Source organism: Notamacropus eugenii, chromosome 3, assembly GCF_028372415.1.
Source record: "Notamacropus eugenii isolate mMacEug1 chromosome 3, mMacEug1.pri_v2, whole genome shotgun sequence".
Lineage (NCBI taxonomy): Eukaryota > Metazoa > Chordata > Mammalia > Diprotodontia > Macropodidae > Notamacropus > Notamacropus eugenii.
The window spans coordinates 360,282,068-360,297,712 of NC_092874.1; the positions used below are offsets into that span (position 1 = coordinate 360,282,068).

Below are 15,645 nucleotides of genomic sequence, written 5' to 3' on the forward strand. Positions count from 1 at the left end.
CTTCCTCAAAGGCAAAACCAAAATATTTATTCAGATGCCAGAAAGCCAATTCCACCGTGGTAACAAAGAAGTTTATACATATCATCAATCCAGGAAGCACCAACATCCCTGTTCAGCAAGCTCCTCCCACCATTCCATATGACTCAGATTCCATCATAAGAGCCAGTTGGACTTGAGCTCAAAGCAGGTCACATAAGTCTGTTAATGGCAGGAAAGATTTCCCATTCCATTAACATTACAAGTACATAGTCATCTGCAAACAAAAAGTCTTATACTAACTCTTCTTCCTTTTTAGTCTTAGCTTGTAGCTTTTCCAAGTTAAATAATTTGCTCAGTGTAATTTGCCATCAATTTACCTTGATGTCATTTTTATCCTCATCCAACAACATCACTATAAACATCTTACTAAAAAGCATTTGACACTTACTAGCTGTGTGACCCTAAGTGTCACTTAACCCTATTTGCCTCAGTTTCCTCAACTGTAAAATGAACTGGAGAAGGAAACGTCAAATCACTCTAGTACCTTTGCCAAGAAAATCTCAAATGGGTCATAAATAGTAATACACAACTAAAATTGACTAAACGACAACAATGATGTAAAGGTAACTAAGGTCCTTTCCAATGTATTTTTCTGTGACTTTTTATGACTTTTATATATCTCTCCAGTTTTGTGTCTTAAGTTATTCCTTTGTTTGTGCTAAATATGCAGAATCATGTCTGGATAGATGTAACCCTGCACAACAGCAGTCTTCCACCCTTGGCCATCAAGAACCCAGAATGTCTAGGTCTCCTACATCAGCTAGATAGGAATCAGGATGTTTGGACCCAATATTACTGCATTTTGAAGGATGCCTGTCTGTATTTCTATGCCAGCATTCGCTCCACTCAGGCCACAGGTCAGTATTCCAGATCATTCAAAAGCAATTTGAAATGAATGAACTTATTGTTATGGAATAAGAAAAAATAATCTTATAGTCCTCTATGTCTCTCCTGCTACCTTGAACATTTTTATATATTTATAATATTACAATATATATAATATGTATAAAATTATAATATACAATATTTTATATAATATATTTTATAAATTTGTATATAAATATATCTCATATATTTTATATATTTATACATTATATATTATGTTTTTATATTGATGTATTTTATAGTTTATATTATTTTATATATTATATATATATTATATTTCAAATATATTTTATATTTTTAATTATATATAATAATAGTTCCCAACATATTCTCCTTGAAATCCTAAATTGGAAACCAGTGAGATTTTGGTACACTAAGATCTAAAAGAAATCTCAGATAAGACTCTATTTTTAACACCAACAAATTCACATCTAACAACAACTAATCACTATCTGAAAAGAACAGGAAGAAAGTACAAGTAAACCCAGGTCTTATAGCATTCCTGGCCAGGAGATTGAGGAACAAGTCCTTTTTCTGAGGATTACTGATGAAACCCAATTTAGGTCACTGTCTAAGTAGAGAGAGGAAAGCTATAAGACTCTTTTAAGAGATCTTCTCTGAAAACATATGTATTATCTCCATTGTCCAGTTCTTGGTTTGTGTAAGTCACCCAATATGCTCCTGAAAGGAGATAGAAAAACAAGACAGGGAAAAGGCTGAGGGTGATTAGAGAACAAATATGAGAATCTGAACATGGCCTTCAATTTTATTTTCTACATCTCCTTCTAATCCTACATTTCACTTTCAGCTCCATTTACCAGGTCTGGGTAAATGAAACTACCATTTTATACTGATTGATACCTCTTGGTTAAAATATTCCACTGGTACTGATTAAACTCTATATTTTTAAAGAATTATTTTGTGAAGCTTATAATACTTGCAGTTTACAGAAAAATAATCTGGCTTTTTCTTAAATACCTGTACTTACCCAAAAGGCTAAGTATAAAACAGGTTCTTTGAAAATAAAGATTATTCAAATTTGCATTTGAGGACATTACCTCACCTCTAAGAAAAAGTATTTCATTCTCTTTTTCATTATTCAAATCCCTTAACCATTCTGTTTGAGAAGAAATAGCTTCATCTTCCCTGACAGGCTTGCTAGAATCAAATATTCCGTCTTTAATAGCTCTTTATTAACATTTGGCATGGGACAGATATCATGTAGGTGACATGTGTTGGCACATGTCTTTTCCTGTGTTGGCACACGGCACTAAAAGTTGCTTTTGGGAAAGGGATGAGAAGAAAGAGATAGAGAAAGGTTGTATATTTGAGACAAAGAGTTTTCATCATCACTATTGAGAAAACTCATCAATATCACTGGATAAGTTTTGTACCCACCTTAGACCATCAAGACATAGAAGAGTCTCTGAAACAATTAACATCCAGCAATGGAACCAAAGGTCTCTCCATGAGTAATATTAACATAAATTTCTAGAAACAATGTGTCAATTGAGAAATATGCCATACAGATTTCTTTATAGGAATGAAGACGTTTATAATGGTGACTCTGAATCAGGTTGTTGCCATCAGAAACTACAGACAAGATCCTGTACTTCTTAATTGATGTAGATCATGCAAGAAAAAAGAAAAGTAGAAATTGTGCAACATGTCCCTGCAGGCTGGGAAAAAATTGTCACTTGGACTACTGAGCAAAATATGACATGGGAACTAGAATTATACATCAGGAACTTGCTTTCTTTAATGTATCAGAAGATAATAAATTCTCATACTGAAATACAGTCCTCAACATATTCCGGAGACCTCAGTCATTAAATTGTGCCAGAACTAGATCATAACTATTCTCCAAATGACCAATGGTCTACAGATATGAACAGGCAGTTTTCAAAAGAAGAATTTTAGGTTATCCATAGCTACTTGTTTTCAGGCAACAAGTTACTAATAATTAGAGAAATGCAAATTAAAGTAATTCATCAAATAGATAAAGATGACAAAAAATGAATTAAATCTTGAAAGAGTAGTGGAAAACTAGACCTGTCGATATATTGTTCATGGACCTGTGGATGCATACAATCATTTTGGAAAGCAATTTGAAATTATATGCCAAAAGTAGGTACTAAACAGTATGTGCCCTTTGACTCAGATATGCTACTGCTAAGCCTATATCTAAAAAGATCAATAAAAAGAGACAAGGTCCTCCATTACAAAAAGTAAGCTTCTCTATTTTTGGTGCCAAAAATCTGAAAACTAAAAAGACACCTATCAACTGGGAACTGTCTGAACAAATTTTGCCATAAGAATATCATGTAATACTATTGTGCAGTGGCAAATAAGGAAATAGATAATTTCAAAGAGACATGGAAAGATTTGCAAGAACTGATGCAGAGGGAAGTGAGCAGATCCAGAGGAACAATTTATGCTATACTATAACATCAAAAGCAAACATGTTTTAATAATTTTATGAACTGATGAAGAACCAAATGTGCAGAACTGAGAGGACAATTTATACATTGTATAAAGACAAACATCTTTGAAATCTGTAAGAACTTGATTAGCATAATGACCGTCGTTGATGCCAAAAGACCAATGATAAAATATACTCTTCAAATCCCAACAGAGAGGTGAGGGATTCATAGAGGAAAATGAGACATATTTTTTGACTATAGAAAATGAAGGAATTTATTTTGGTGGACTATGTATATTTGTTAAAAGGAATTTGTTTTTCTTTTCTTTTTCAATGGTAGATGAGGGAGAGAAAATGTACTTCTGTTCATTTTTTTAAAACTTTAAAAAAAACATGAGGAAGGAAGTCAGAGGATAGAATAGTAGTGCAATATGATGCAAATGATGAAGATGGAGATTTGGGAGGAAAGTGATTAGTTGTTAACCCAATCAGAATACAAGACAGTGGACTGAATTAATGTCTTAACTTGCAATTGCAATTGTAGTATAAAGGCCCTCCAAAGAAGCTTCCAGCATAGAACCTTTTGTAAATTATAAAAATGTGAACTACTCAACTCACTATATAACTATAATGTAGATTTTGGAGATAATCATCTGGTCCAATTATCTGGTTACAAACCAATCGTGTTTATTTCATAGCAAGATACAATAAAATTTAGTTCCTTTGGAGAGAGAAAAGACATTATCACAGACATAACCATGATACATAAAAATTTAAGGACAATATTTCTAGTAGATATTGTCGTACCAAATACACACAATCTCCAAATTTCTGAAACATAATGATTTAGCAGAAGTCATCAAAAGTAGGTGGGAATACGCTAAGGTATAAATTATCCTTTTCATCTTTTCTATTACTAGAGTTGTTCCAAAGATTCCTGACAGAAGATGACTTCAGATCCATCATTTTTATTTAAATATAAGCAGCATTTATTCTATCAACAAGTGCAATAATTCCCCAAACATTAGTTTTTTTGTGAAATAGAATAACAGTTTGTCCTAGGACATTTGCTATATGAACTCCATGAAAAATGATGAAAAGAACAGAATGGCAGTGATGATGATAACGTCCTCTGGGTAAGATACAATAAGTATAAAGGAATCAAAGAGAAGGCTGTAGCTGAATTTGTCAAGACATTGGCATCCTGAATGGGATCCATCCCATCCTTGAATGGGAAACACATGTTTAAAACAATGAACATCTATTTAATACCAGTTGTAATGTACACTTTGGGTACTATAAAAGAGATCAGGGGTAGGGAACTATGAACCTATGACCACATGTGGCCCTCTAGATCCTCAAGTGTGGCCCTTTGACTGAATCCAAACTTCACAGAACAAATCCTTTTATTAAGGCAGGGGGGGATTTATTCTGTGAAGTTTTGGATTTGGTCAAAGGACTGCACTTGAGGACCTAGAGGGTCATATGTGACCTCAAGGCTGCAGGTTCCCCACTCCTGAAATAGACCATAATAGATTTTGAAGGTATCCTAACAAAACCTTGTGCAATATTCATAAAGTATAAGGTCCATTACCCTAAAGCAGTTATAGATAAATTAACACTTCTCCATAAAAAAAGAGGAAGAAAATTGATGACATTCTTAGAATACATGATAAATCGTTGTAATAATCAAGCACCTTGTTTCACCAAGCAAAAATTATGATTGATAAAGCATATGACAAATTTTCCAAATGAAAATGAACATGGTTTATTACTAGAAAATACCTATGAAGTGGTTTCATTCCAAGAATGAAATCGAAAGACCCTCCACCAGAAACAGAGATATGAACACAGTTAACAATACGTCAGCAAAGACCGTTAAACAAAAGGTTTGGTCACATGAACTTGTTAAGGCCAGGTCATTACCACTAGAAATTTTTTAAAAGGTTGTCTTTAAAGAGCCCAGACTTAGTGAGAAATACAGATCGTGCATGGAAGTGGTAAAAATCGTGTATCATATATCACTGTAAAGTGTAAATGTTTATCATCTACCCATTACCTAGATTTGACTTTATGGCTAAAATTATACATTATTATTATATATCTATATCGTTGTACATTATTATACAATGATCATACATGTATTGTTCATGGACTGACAGACAGCAATCTCCATACTACAAATACAAACTTAAAAGTATCCTGGAGAATTCAACTAATAGACTTTACTGGGATTGTACCATTACCAGACCAAAATGTTACCCATAATGACCTATTGATGCATAAATATTTAAGAATGTTGATTATAAAACCCTGTGATAAAGGTTTAAATAGATGGCACCATATGCTAATGCTATGCTAACACTAATTAGCTCCAGACTACATGAAATGAAATGCTTTTAAAGTACAGGAAACTGATGAAGAAATCAAAGTCTTGTGGGAAAAGGATGGGATACATATTATCCCCATTGTCCTGTCTGCTGCTGGAGTTGTACCAAGGATGCTTTCATTGAGTTAACAGAGGATGATCTTGCATCCTCATACTTTTATTCAACTACAAAAGCAATTATTTATTCATCTGTATATAAAACACAAAATTTAAAATAATAATAGCAGGATAGTAACTTATCCTTAAACCATTTCAATATGAACCCTATAGAAAAAAATTAGAAGGAAAATGAAATAAATATGATGCTTTGTCCTATTCCTGTGTTATCTTAACATCTGCTAGGTCTCTATATTTTTTGGAGCTACCAATATTTGTATGGTGACAGTTATTTTAAATATTGTCCCTAAATACTTAATGATCAACATTTTCTCAAGGTGGTTGTGGAAAATAGTTCTTCTGTAATGAAAATCCATATTTATGGTGTGTGGTTTTGTTGTACAGTAGGTTTGTTTCTAGGTATTTAGGAGACACTGAGTTTCTGCGATCCTATGTGGCAATTTCTACCATTCATTTCATTATGCAATATGTTTTAATCGTTAAGCCCAGACTGATTTCCAGTGGCAATAATCTGATCCTGAGCAGTAATATTAATAATCGCTGGCATTTTTATACTTCCATAAGATTTACAAAGTGCATTATCTTATTTGATTTTCATGAAAAACTACATGAACTAGATACTAAAAGTATCTATTTTTTTACTGTTTTGCAGATAAGAAACCTGAGGCTTAGAGAAGAAAATGAATGCCTGTGATTGCATTACTAGCAGACGTTAGCAAGCATTCAATATTAAAACTGTTTTGATATCAGTGTCTTTTGGTAGAAAGAGATCCCCCCTCTTTTTTTCTTTAAAAAGGAAGCAAAATTTTAGCCAAGTAATATCATAAAATCACAACATCTCAAAATAGGAAGAAATACCGTATATCTTCTAGTCCAACCCAAGAGGAATTCTCCCTAAAAAAAAATCCCCCAAATGGTTATTGAGCCTCTGCTTAAAGACTTGCAAAAAAAGGGAACTGACTAACTACTGAAGCAATATATTTCACATTTGGACAGCTCTAACTATTAGAAGGGTTTCCCTTACCTTGAGCCAAAATCAGCCATTTTCCAATTCCCACTTTGGAGGCTAAGCAGAAGAAGTCGATTCCATCTTTTATGGGACACAACTCCAATTATTGGAGTCCTCTAGGTTTTCCCTTCCTGAAGCTCAACTTTAGATATAAATTACCTATCCCCAGGGACCTATAACTTTGTTCCTGGAAGCTTTGTTGACAGGACTACAAATATTTCAACCTTCACCCTTAAAAATAATAAATGAAAATAAAAATAAAAACTGTAAACACTGAATTTTCTGCATATAATTTAAATATTAATTTATTGATTCATGAAATTACCAATTCATTATACCAGGTAGACAGGCAGACAGACAGACAGACAGATAGATAGAGAGATAGATAGATGATACATAGATAGATAGATAGATAGACAGATAGATAGATAGATAGATAGATAGATAGATAGATAGATAGATAGATAGATACAGACATATATATTTCCATCTGAACTTAGACCTCAGCAATGTTTTCTATTATTGGTTTAGATTTTTGTTGTTGTTTGTTACAACTTCATCAAATATGAAACAAAAGACAGATGAGAAAAGATTTATATTTTTAAAACCTATGCCAACTCTCTTTCTAACTTCTTCAGATCATCAATATAATGCTAAACAGGTCCCTTCTAATTTTAAGATTTTAAATATGTTTTGTATATACTTGAAGTTTGAAAAACTTTATCAAGCAACAACCTCTTAAAAATAGTGAAAATAGAAAAAATTTATTTAACTATTGCCTATGCTATGATTTCAGAGGTGGCTTTCTTTGGGAATCTGAAACACATGCTCTTTAAAAAAATATATGGGACCAGCATTCACTGAACGGAAACAAAACATCCACTATACATCTTGTAGTAGAAAGAGCACTGAGTTGGGATTCAATATTTAGATTCAAGTCATGGATTTACTACCAAATGTGTGGCTTTAAATAAGTCACCTCAGCTTTCTAGGTATCAATTTTCTCATCTATAAAATGAAGAAGTTGGATTAAATAATCTCTAAGGTCCCTCCCCAGGTCTAAATTTCTTTGGTTCTGTGGTATTTGACCACATCTTGTCTGTCTCCACTCCTGTCACAGTTACCTCCTACTCCCTTAACTTTCTTTTTTTCCTTTCACCCTCCTTAGGTGGGCTCTACCTTCAGGGGTACAGTGTGAGTGAACAGGTCCTTAGCTTCAAGCAGTCTGTTATTGAGCTTAACCCGCCATCTGAAGAGTTTAAGACTTTTTACTTCTGTGCAGAGAATGAAACAGAAAATAAACGGTAAGTCCTCTTCTCTGCTAGTCTGAGAGGTACCTTCCCAGCAATACTGTTATCTGATCTAAGCTCTGTTGGCTTCACGTCTTAATGTGGACCTTTCCCCTCATGCCCCAAGTGGCTTTCTTTCCTTCTTTCAATGATTTCTTACCCAACTCCTCTGTGAAGTCTTTCCCAACAGAAGAATGTGAATTCTTCTCAAAGTGTTACAATGAAGCATAAGTATCTGTGCTCTCACTTTTCCTTCCCTTTGGGTTGCCAGGGCAGAGTTTAGCATCTGGGATCTGCTCTCACACTCTCGGTAGCATCATGTTCTAATGGCTTATCCTTCAAGAAGTCAGAGGGAGAGTTTTGCTTGGGGAAGTTATAAGAGCACATATTAAAACAACTCAGTAAGCCCCAGGGAGGCCTTTTAGCCTCCCACACTAGAACAGCAGGATCCTAGTATATATGTCTGTGAAATATAAAGCTCCTTCAGGCCATCATCCCTCCAAGCCTCATTTTATCTAATGCAAGTCCACGCTCATTGAAAACTAGAACAAACTAATTTATAAAAAGACAACTGGGCTTACAAAATACCACTAGCAGTTGTGGATAGCAAAATAGGACACAGGTGGGGGAGATGTGGGGGTTTCAGGTCTGCTTCTATTGAAGTAGGGAAGAAAGAGGAGAGGAGGAAGAAGATGGCTCTCAGCCACTGTCCTGTGCAGCATAATTATGCTGGGATGTGCTCATTTTTCTGCTCACATCAAACTCCAGTTCCCAGGCAGACCTACAGCCACAGGTATGCTGAAGGCAAATCAAACAAGCTCCTCCTCACAAGCAGATTCTGATGTTTTCAGGGTATTTATACCTCAGAAATTGACGAATGCCCCAAATCAGGGTTTGATTTATAGATTTTTTTTTATTTTACTCACCTTAGAAGGTGATAGAGAAAATGTTTATAATATTATTAATAAAGTTAATAAACTTTAAAATGTGTCATATGTACATTTTTCCCCGTGGAGAGCCAGTTGTTAAACATTTACCAACACACACCAGGGGTTTGGGAAAGTCTACTATCAATCAGCGCCTTCCTTCAAATGAGTTAACACAATCCTGCCTTGCCTCGACAATGACACTGGCTGCCCTGGGAGAGCCTAGTTGTTTTCCATCCTGTTGAATGGCCTTTCTCTTGCTTCCTGGTTTTTGCACATCCCTCCTCTGTTCCTCCGGGCTCACCAGGGGTTCTCCAAATTTCCTGTGTTTTCAAGGTCTCTTCCCCTCTAAAACCAAACCTGGGACAGCCCAGTGTAATAAATGACTTCACCTCTCAGGGAGCAAGTTTGTAGGCATTACTACACATGATTCACCCTTCATCATTTAAAAAACCTGTGAACACTGAACTTTGTGTATAATGTAAAATGTACTGATTCATAGGATTACTAGTTCATTATGTCATATTTTTGTTGATATGCATAGGCCTCACAAAGTATTGCCTATTGCTTGTCTGCCTTTTATATGTTTGTTAAGTTCATAGACCTACCTACTCTTTCCCAGTTCTCCTCCTTCTTTCTGACTTTGCTAGCTCATCACACCCCCAACTGTGGCTATTCCCCAAGGCTCTGTCCTCAGCTTTCTTTTCTCTCATTGACCTCAGTAGCCCCCACAAGTGGAATTATTATCTCAGATCTGTGTATGTAGCACTAGTCTTTCCTCTAAGCTCATCTTGCGTCATAAATAATTGCCCACTGGACATTTCAAACCAGATGCCCCAAACTGAACTCCTTAACTTTCCTCCAAACTACCCCCCTCCTCCAAACTTCCCTATTTCTGTTGAAGACACAGCCATTTTTCAAGTTTGGAATATTAGTATTTTCATTGTTACCCTCCGTTGCTCACTTCTCCACCCCATATATCCAACCAAATCTTGCCATTTCTTCCTCTATATCTCTCGCTTTTGATCCCTTATCTTGACTTTCATGACCAGCACCCTTGTTGGGGTCCTTATCAATTCTGACCATTACAATAATGGTCTTCAAAATGGCCTCCATCCTCAAAGCTGCCCCCACTCCAGTCGTCCTCCACACTTCTACAAAAGTAATTTTCCTTAAGTTCAGATCTGACCATATCAGATCAGTAAACTCTAGTGACTCCCAATTGCCTCTACATTAAAATACAAACTCTTCTAATAGCTTTTGAAGTCCTTCACAACCTGGTCTTAATCTATCTTTTAAGCCTAATTAAGCATTTTCCAGTTCCTGGTGCAGAACCCTGTGTTGGCATAGAGAATGTAAAGGGATGGGTCATAGTGACCCCAGATAATTCTCTCCATCTGAAATATAAAAGAAGCTTCAAGCACTGGAAACTGTGATCAGACTTTGTGGAATCAGAGTAGAATGGATACTTCTCAGGAAGTCTTTTTCTACTAGTAAATAGATAACTTGAGGACAGGGATATGATTTGTCTCATATCCCTAAGGGCCATGGTAGGCATGGAACAACAGAATTGAAGTGATTCTGACAAAATGCATGTGTAGACACTGTGCCATCCCTAATACCTGCCAGTAGACCCCCCCTACTTCTATAAGACCTCTGAGGTTTAAACCTGCTGTATGTTCCTATCCAATTACATGACACTCTCTTTCCTTCATGCACAGATCCTATCTGGAGTCTGAGCAGAACACAGCAAGCCTCCATTAGTTCTTCTGCCTCCCCACACCACACAGTCATGCCCTCTCCTTTTTCATACTGTTTATGTGTGTAATGGTGACATCAAGATTTAGCACTCTAACTTTCTTGTGACTGGGATGTATAAACATCCTTTGTTCCTGTTTGTGTCCTTTTCTAATTCTCTCAACTATGTATCCATATCCATGTACATACATAATAACATATATGTGCATATGTGTGTTTATGCTACATGCATGTATATGTGTTTCTAGGCATACCTAGCTTTATGAAATATGATGCTATCACACACAAATGTCCTTATTCACAGTTGCTTTGACTTGTCATTTAATTACGTTATATATTCCAAGCTCTCCACTGTTTCTTTTCCACATAAGTAGGTTAGTTATTTTTCAAATAATTATTTATTATAAAGGAATATCAATGCCAACATAGGAAGTTTCAGCTTACCATGGTCCAGCACAAGGAAACAAGGAGCATAGAAGAAAGTAAAGGGAGCCAGATTTATTGAAGGGACTTACTTACAATATGAAAGACAGGCAGGAAACTTCAGGTCAGCTCCATCAAGACTGAGGTAGGATTGAGTGCACCTCACCAGGACACAGGGGAATGAGTCACCTCCTCCCCACCCCCCCAACTAGTAAAGTAAGATAAGTTTTTATCTGAGTCTAGAAAGAACAGGAATTATGGGAAGGGAGCAAGGAGCTTGAACCTGGGGACTGGAACTGATGAATGTTTACAGGGGAAGAGAATGCTCCTGGGAAACTGTCAAAAGTTAACGATGGTCCCACTGGGGACAAGGTGACTGGAATTTTTGAACTCTCCCAGTGTTTCTTTGTAGAACTGTATGGGGAGACTACTGGAGTTATTACTGAGTCCAAGTTTTACAGAATAAGTCCTTTTATTAAGGGGAATGTGTTCTGTAAGTTTTGGATTCAGTCAAATGGCTTCACTTGAGGACCTAGAGGGCCACATGTGGCCTCAAGACCCTAACTCTAACCCCTGACCTAGACCATAGTAGGCTGTGTTAAAATTGTGTCTCGTTTTGGTCCCCACTCCCCTTCTAAGCAGTACAGTGAGTAGCCAATATAAAGTGGCAATAGCAGAAAATAAGATTGCAAAAGGGAACCATGCCAAAGATCAAAGGAGCATAATTTACAAGCTGTAACATATATTAACCAAAATTCACATCCTGGGAACATGTGCTGAATCAGGAGAAGCCATCTGGGTGCTGCTGTCAGAGTTCTGGTTGTGTGATATGTAAATTCTAGACAGAACATCAAGAAGGTGATGCTATCTTTGAAATGATGCAGCTTTAAAATCTTATCAATAACTTTGATATGGTTTGACTATGTTGATGAACTAATCCCAAGGTGGCATGCATAAGAATTATTCTGTCCCCCGTAAAAACTGTATAAAACAAGAGATCAAACTCCTCTCCCCTTCCCCAGCACTCTTCCATCTCCATCAGGTCCATGCTGCCAAGTGCTCTCAACTTTAACCCTCAGTTCCTTGAGTGATTGTCTGTGCCTCTCCCCATCTACATCTCTTTCCCCCTGCCATCCGCCTTCCTTCAGCATCCCAGTCCTTGTCCCCTCACCATCTGCTTTTGTAGCCCTTTTACCACTTGTCTCTGTACCCTGTGTGCAATTAGAGTGATTGCTGCCCCATTTCCCTACTACCAGTCATGATCTTTCCCGGTAAGCACCAAACGAACCAAGTGTGCCTGACCCCATTTCATAATTTCATAATTTATCAATGTATAGACATTTAATAAGAGCTTTTTAATTGATTGATTTGTGCTCCGCTCTCTGTGTGTCTCTGTCTCTCTTTCTGTGTTCCTCTGTCTCTCTCCTTCTCCTCCTCTCCCTCTCCCTCTCCCCCTCCCTCCTTCCCTCCTTCTCTCTCTCTCTCTCTCTCTCTCTCTCTCTCTCTCTCTCTCTCTCTCTCTCTCTCTCTCTGTCTCTCTCTCTTCCTCTCTCTCTCTCTCTCCTCTGAAGTTTCAGCTCTAAGATCATTTGGAACACTCTCATTCCTTCATTCACATCAGTCTCTTTAGCTAGCTCCCTTTTTTCTTCTTCATTCGAGTTGTTTCTATTTGTTTCTTCAGAATTTCGTTCTTGAGAGCTAACCAACATTCCTGAACTAATTTCCCCTACAGGATTTTAGGCCATCATTAGTGAAAGGCTCTTATCTAACCTTTCTCTCAATCTATTTAAATCTTCTCTCCCCAAATTTAGCGCACCTGCCAGAGTATGTGTAATTTTTCTTGTCTTCTTTATCATGAATTCTTAGACAGTATGGTCCCCTCCCACCAAGTTCCCATTCCATTTCAAAACTAGTTCCTCATTCTTGCCCAGAACCAAGTCCAAAATAATGGCTCCACTTGCTGCTTTCCTCACTTTTTGAGGGATAGACCTATTAAGCCAAGTCAAGAAGTTATTAGCTGCTCTGCTTTCTAGAGGGCCAGAGTTCCAACTGATATTCCCTCTTCTCATTTATTAAAACCTGTTCCCAACTCACTGCCATATTATAAATGATCTAATTAACCAGTTCACACAATGGTGTTAATAGCTCACATGACTAAATCTGTTCTCCGATTCAAGTTAACAACTATCTTTAAAGCACTTTTGTGCAAGGCTCCTCTAAATTTTGGCAGGAGATAATGGGTTAACCCAAAGAAAGAGTGTTCTAGTTATGGAATTTCATGTACCAGTGACAAGCGACAGGGTAGAAAAGGGGTGTACAAAGGGAGAGATGATGTAGGAGTGAAGATGTCTTGTCTTCCTTTCATTCCTCTTATCATACCACATAGAGAACTGTCTACTCTGTCTATGCATAAGACAGACCTAGGGGAGGACATTAATTAAATGAGTATTGTAAAAGTTTTTGCCAAATGAGTTGACATCATCTCCTTACGACACCCTTACTAATCAAGTCAAGTGACAAATTACAACGTTCCCTGTACAGCATCAGAGTGAATGTCGCTGATATAATAATGACAGAGCTGTTCAGTCACTCTAATGAGAAAGTCAGAGCCTTTTCATATAAGCTTTCCATTCTCTCTGGACTGGAAAAGAGAATAATAAAGTAGAATCTGTCAGCTAAATTCCTTCGGTGGATTCTACCAATAAGAAACAATTTCAATACCTACCACAGAGTAGACATTTAACAAATGCTTTTTTTTGATTGATTGATTTAATAAATTTCTCAGTGTGGTAGAGAACAGGATAAGAGAGCATATATTTCCAGGTTCTGTTACCTAGAAAGTTTTTCAGTACAGAGATAATAATCTAGAAAGAAAATTCTGAAAAAGCATCTGTCTGATTATGATATCTCCAGTGAGCCAGTGATGACCATGGAAAAACTAACTCAGTAAAACATTTTCCTTGTGACGTGGAAGGAAGTTAGGCTACCTGAAATTTCTGAATGGAGAAGAGGTGGAAATGATCAGAAAACTGTCCCAAGAATTCTTACATTATGGAAACTAACCCAGCCCGTAAAAATGTAGAGATAGTTCATTTTCTGTTAATATTGATGTTACCATAACAGGGAAGACAAGTTCCAAAGCCCCACAAGGAAGCAGCTGTGGACATTTGAGCCAGGAGAGTGCCCTGTTATTTCTTTTCATAGTGGGCTTTCATTCACAGTGTATTTATTCAGGAGAGATAGTATAAGCGCTGCTGATATGTACCACTCCAGTGCGCTAGCATGAATACAGAGCTATTAAGGTGGGATGGTAACAAGAAGAGTCAAATGGAACATTCTTGCAAGAAAGCATTGTGTCTATATCAGTGCACTGTCTCTGAGGACATATATTGAAGACACATGTGAGTTTTTTGTTTTGAGTAGTTGGGGAGAGATTTTTTTTGTGTGCTCTATTGAAACTCAAAGGGTTTATAAATTCAGTATCAACTTTGTGTGCCACATGTGTCTGTGGATGTATTTGATAAACTATCTCTAAGTTTAGAGATAGCTGTGATGCTTTTTGCCTGTGATTTCCATGTAGACTCAAAAATAACCAGTGCCCTCTGAGATCACTCCTGTTCTCAGAGGTTTACTGATATTTAGTATAGGGCACCTAAATTAAACACCTAGTGAACTGATTTTTAAAAATTAATTTTGACCCGTTTTACTTTCCTTCTGCTTACGTAACTCTATTGAGTGACTGGTATAATTCCTTCTTGTAGCTGGATTACGGCTTTGAAAGCCTCCATTCGAAAATGGCTCCGCTTAGCACCAAGCTATTGAGGACTTCATGAACTGGCCTGTGGAGGAAACCAGAATGCAAAGGAAATCAGAGTTCCCAAAGCAGTATAATCCACATGCTAATTATCAGCTAATGCAGAAGCAAGAAAAATGTAGCACTCATATGGTTTGATTACCATATGAAATCAAAATTCTTAATTAACATCCATAATAAAATATTGTGATCCTTTCTTTCAACCCCTTCCTTGTCTTGAGTGATACTAAAATAAAAGTGAACTTTTTGTTTTACTATGACTTTCTTTTGAAGTTTATGATGTTCTGCCTTCTTCCCTAGGTATGAATGTGAAAGGGACATGAGAACTCATGGTAACAGTTGGCTACAGTCTCATGATGTAAAAAATTGATTTAATTCAGAATATTAAGAACAAATGAAATAAAATGATTTTGACCCAGAGTAACTGGAAAGATCAGTCCATAACGAATTAGATTATAGTGCTTTCTTTTACCCAAGCAGAATAATTCACATTTACAGTTTTTTTTTAATTTGTAAAGTGTCTTTCTCACAAAAGTCACAATCACATATGAAAGGAAAGTAGTGAAATTATTAC

General features: G+C 36.5%; 1 protein-coding gene across 1 annotated transcript in view; it reads left to right on the forward strand.

The window, feature by feature from the left end:
- LOC140496908 (uncharacterized) overlaps window positions 1-15,298 on the forward strand; it is a 171,575-nt gene extending 156,277 nt beyond the window's left edge. The window contains 4 exon segments of the mRNA XM_072597287.1: window positions 710-896; window positions 8,030-8,165; window positions 15,019-15,064; window positions 15,066-15,298. Of these exon segments, the coding sequence (XP_072453388.1) occupies window positions 710-896; window positions 8,030-8,165; window positions 15,019-15,064; window positions 15,066-15,209 (513 nt within the window). The 3' untranslated portion in view covers window positions 15,210-15,298.
- The last annotated feature ends 347 nt before the right edge of the window (window positions 15,299-15,645 follow it).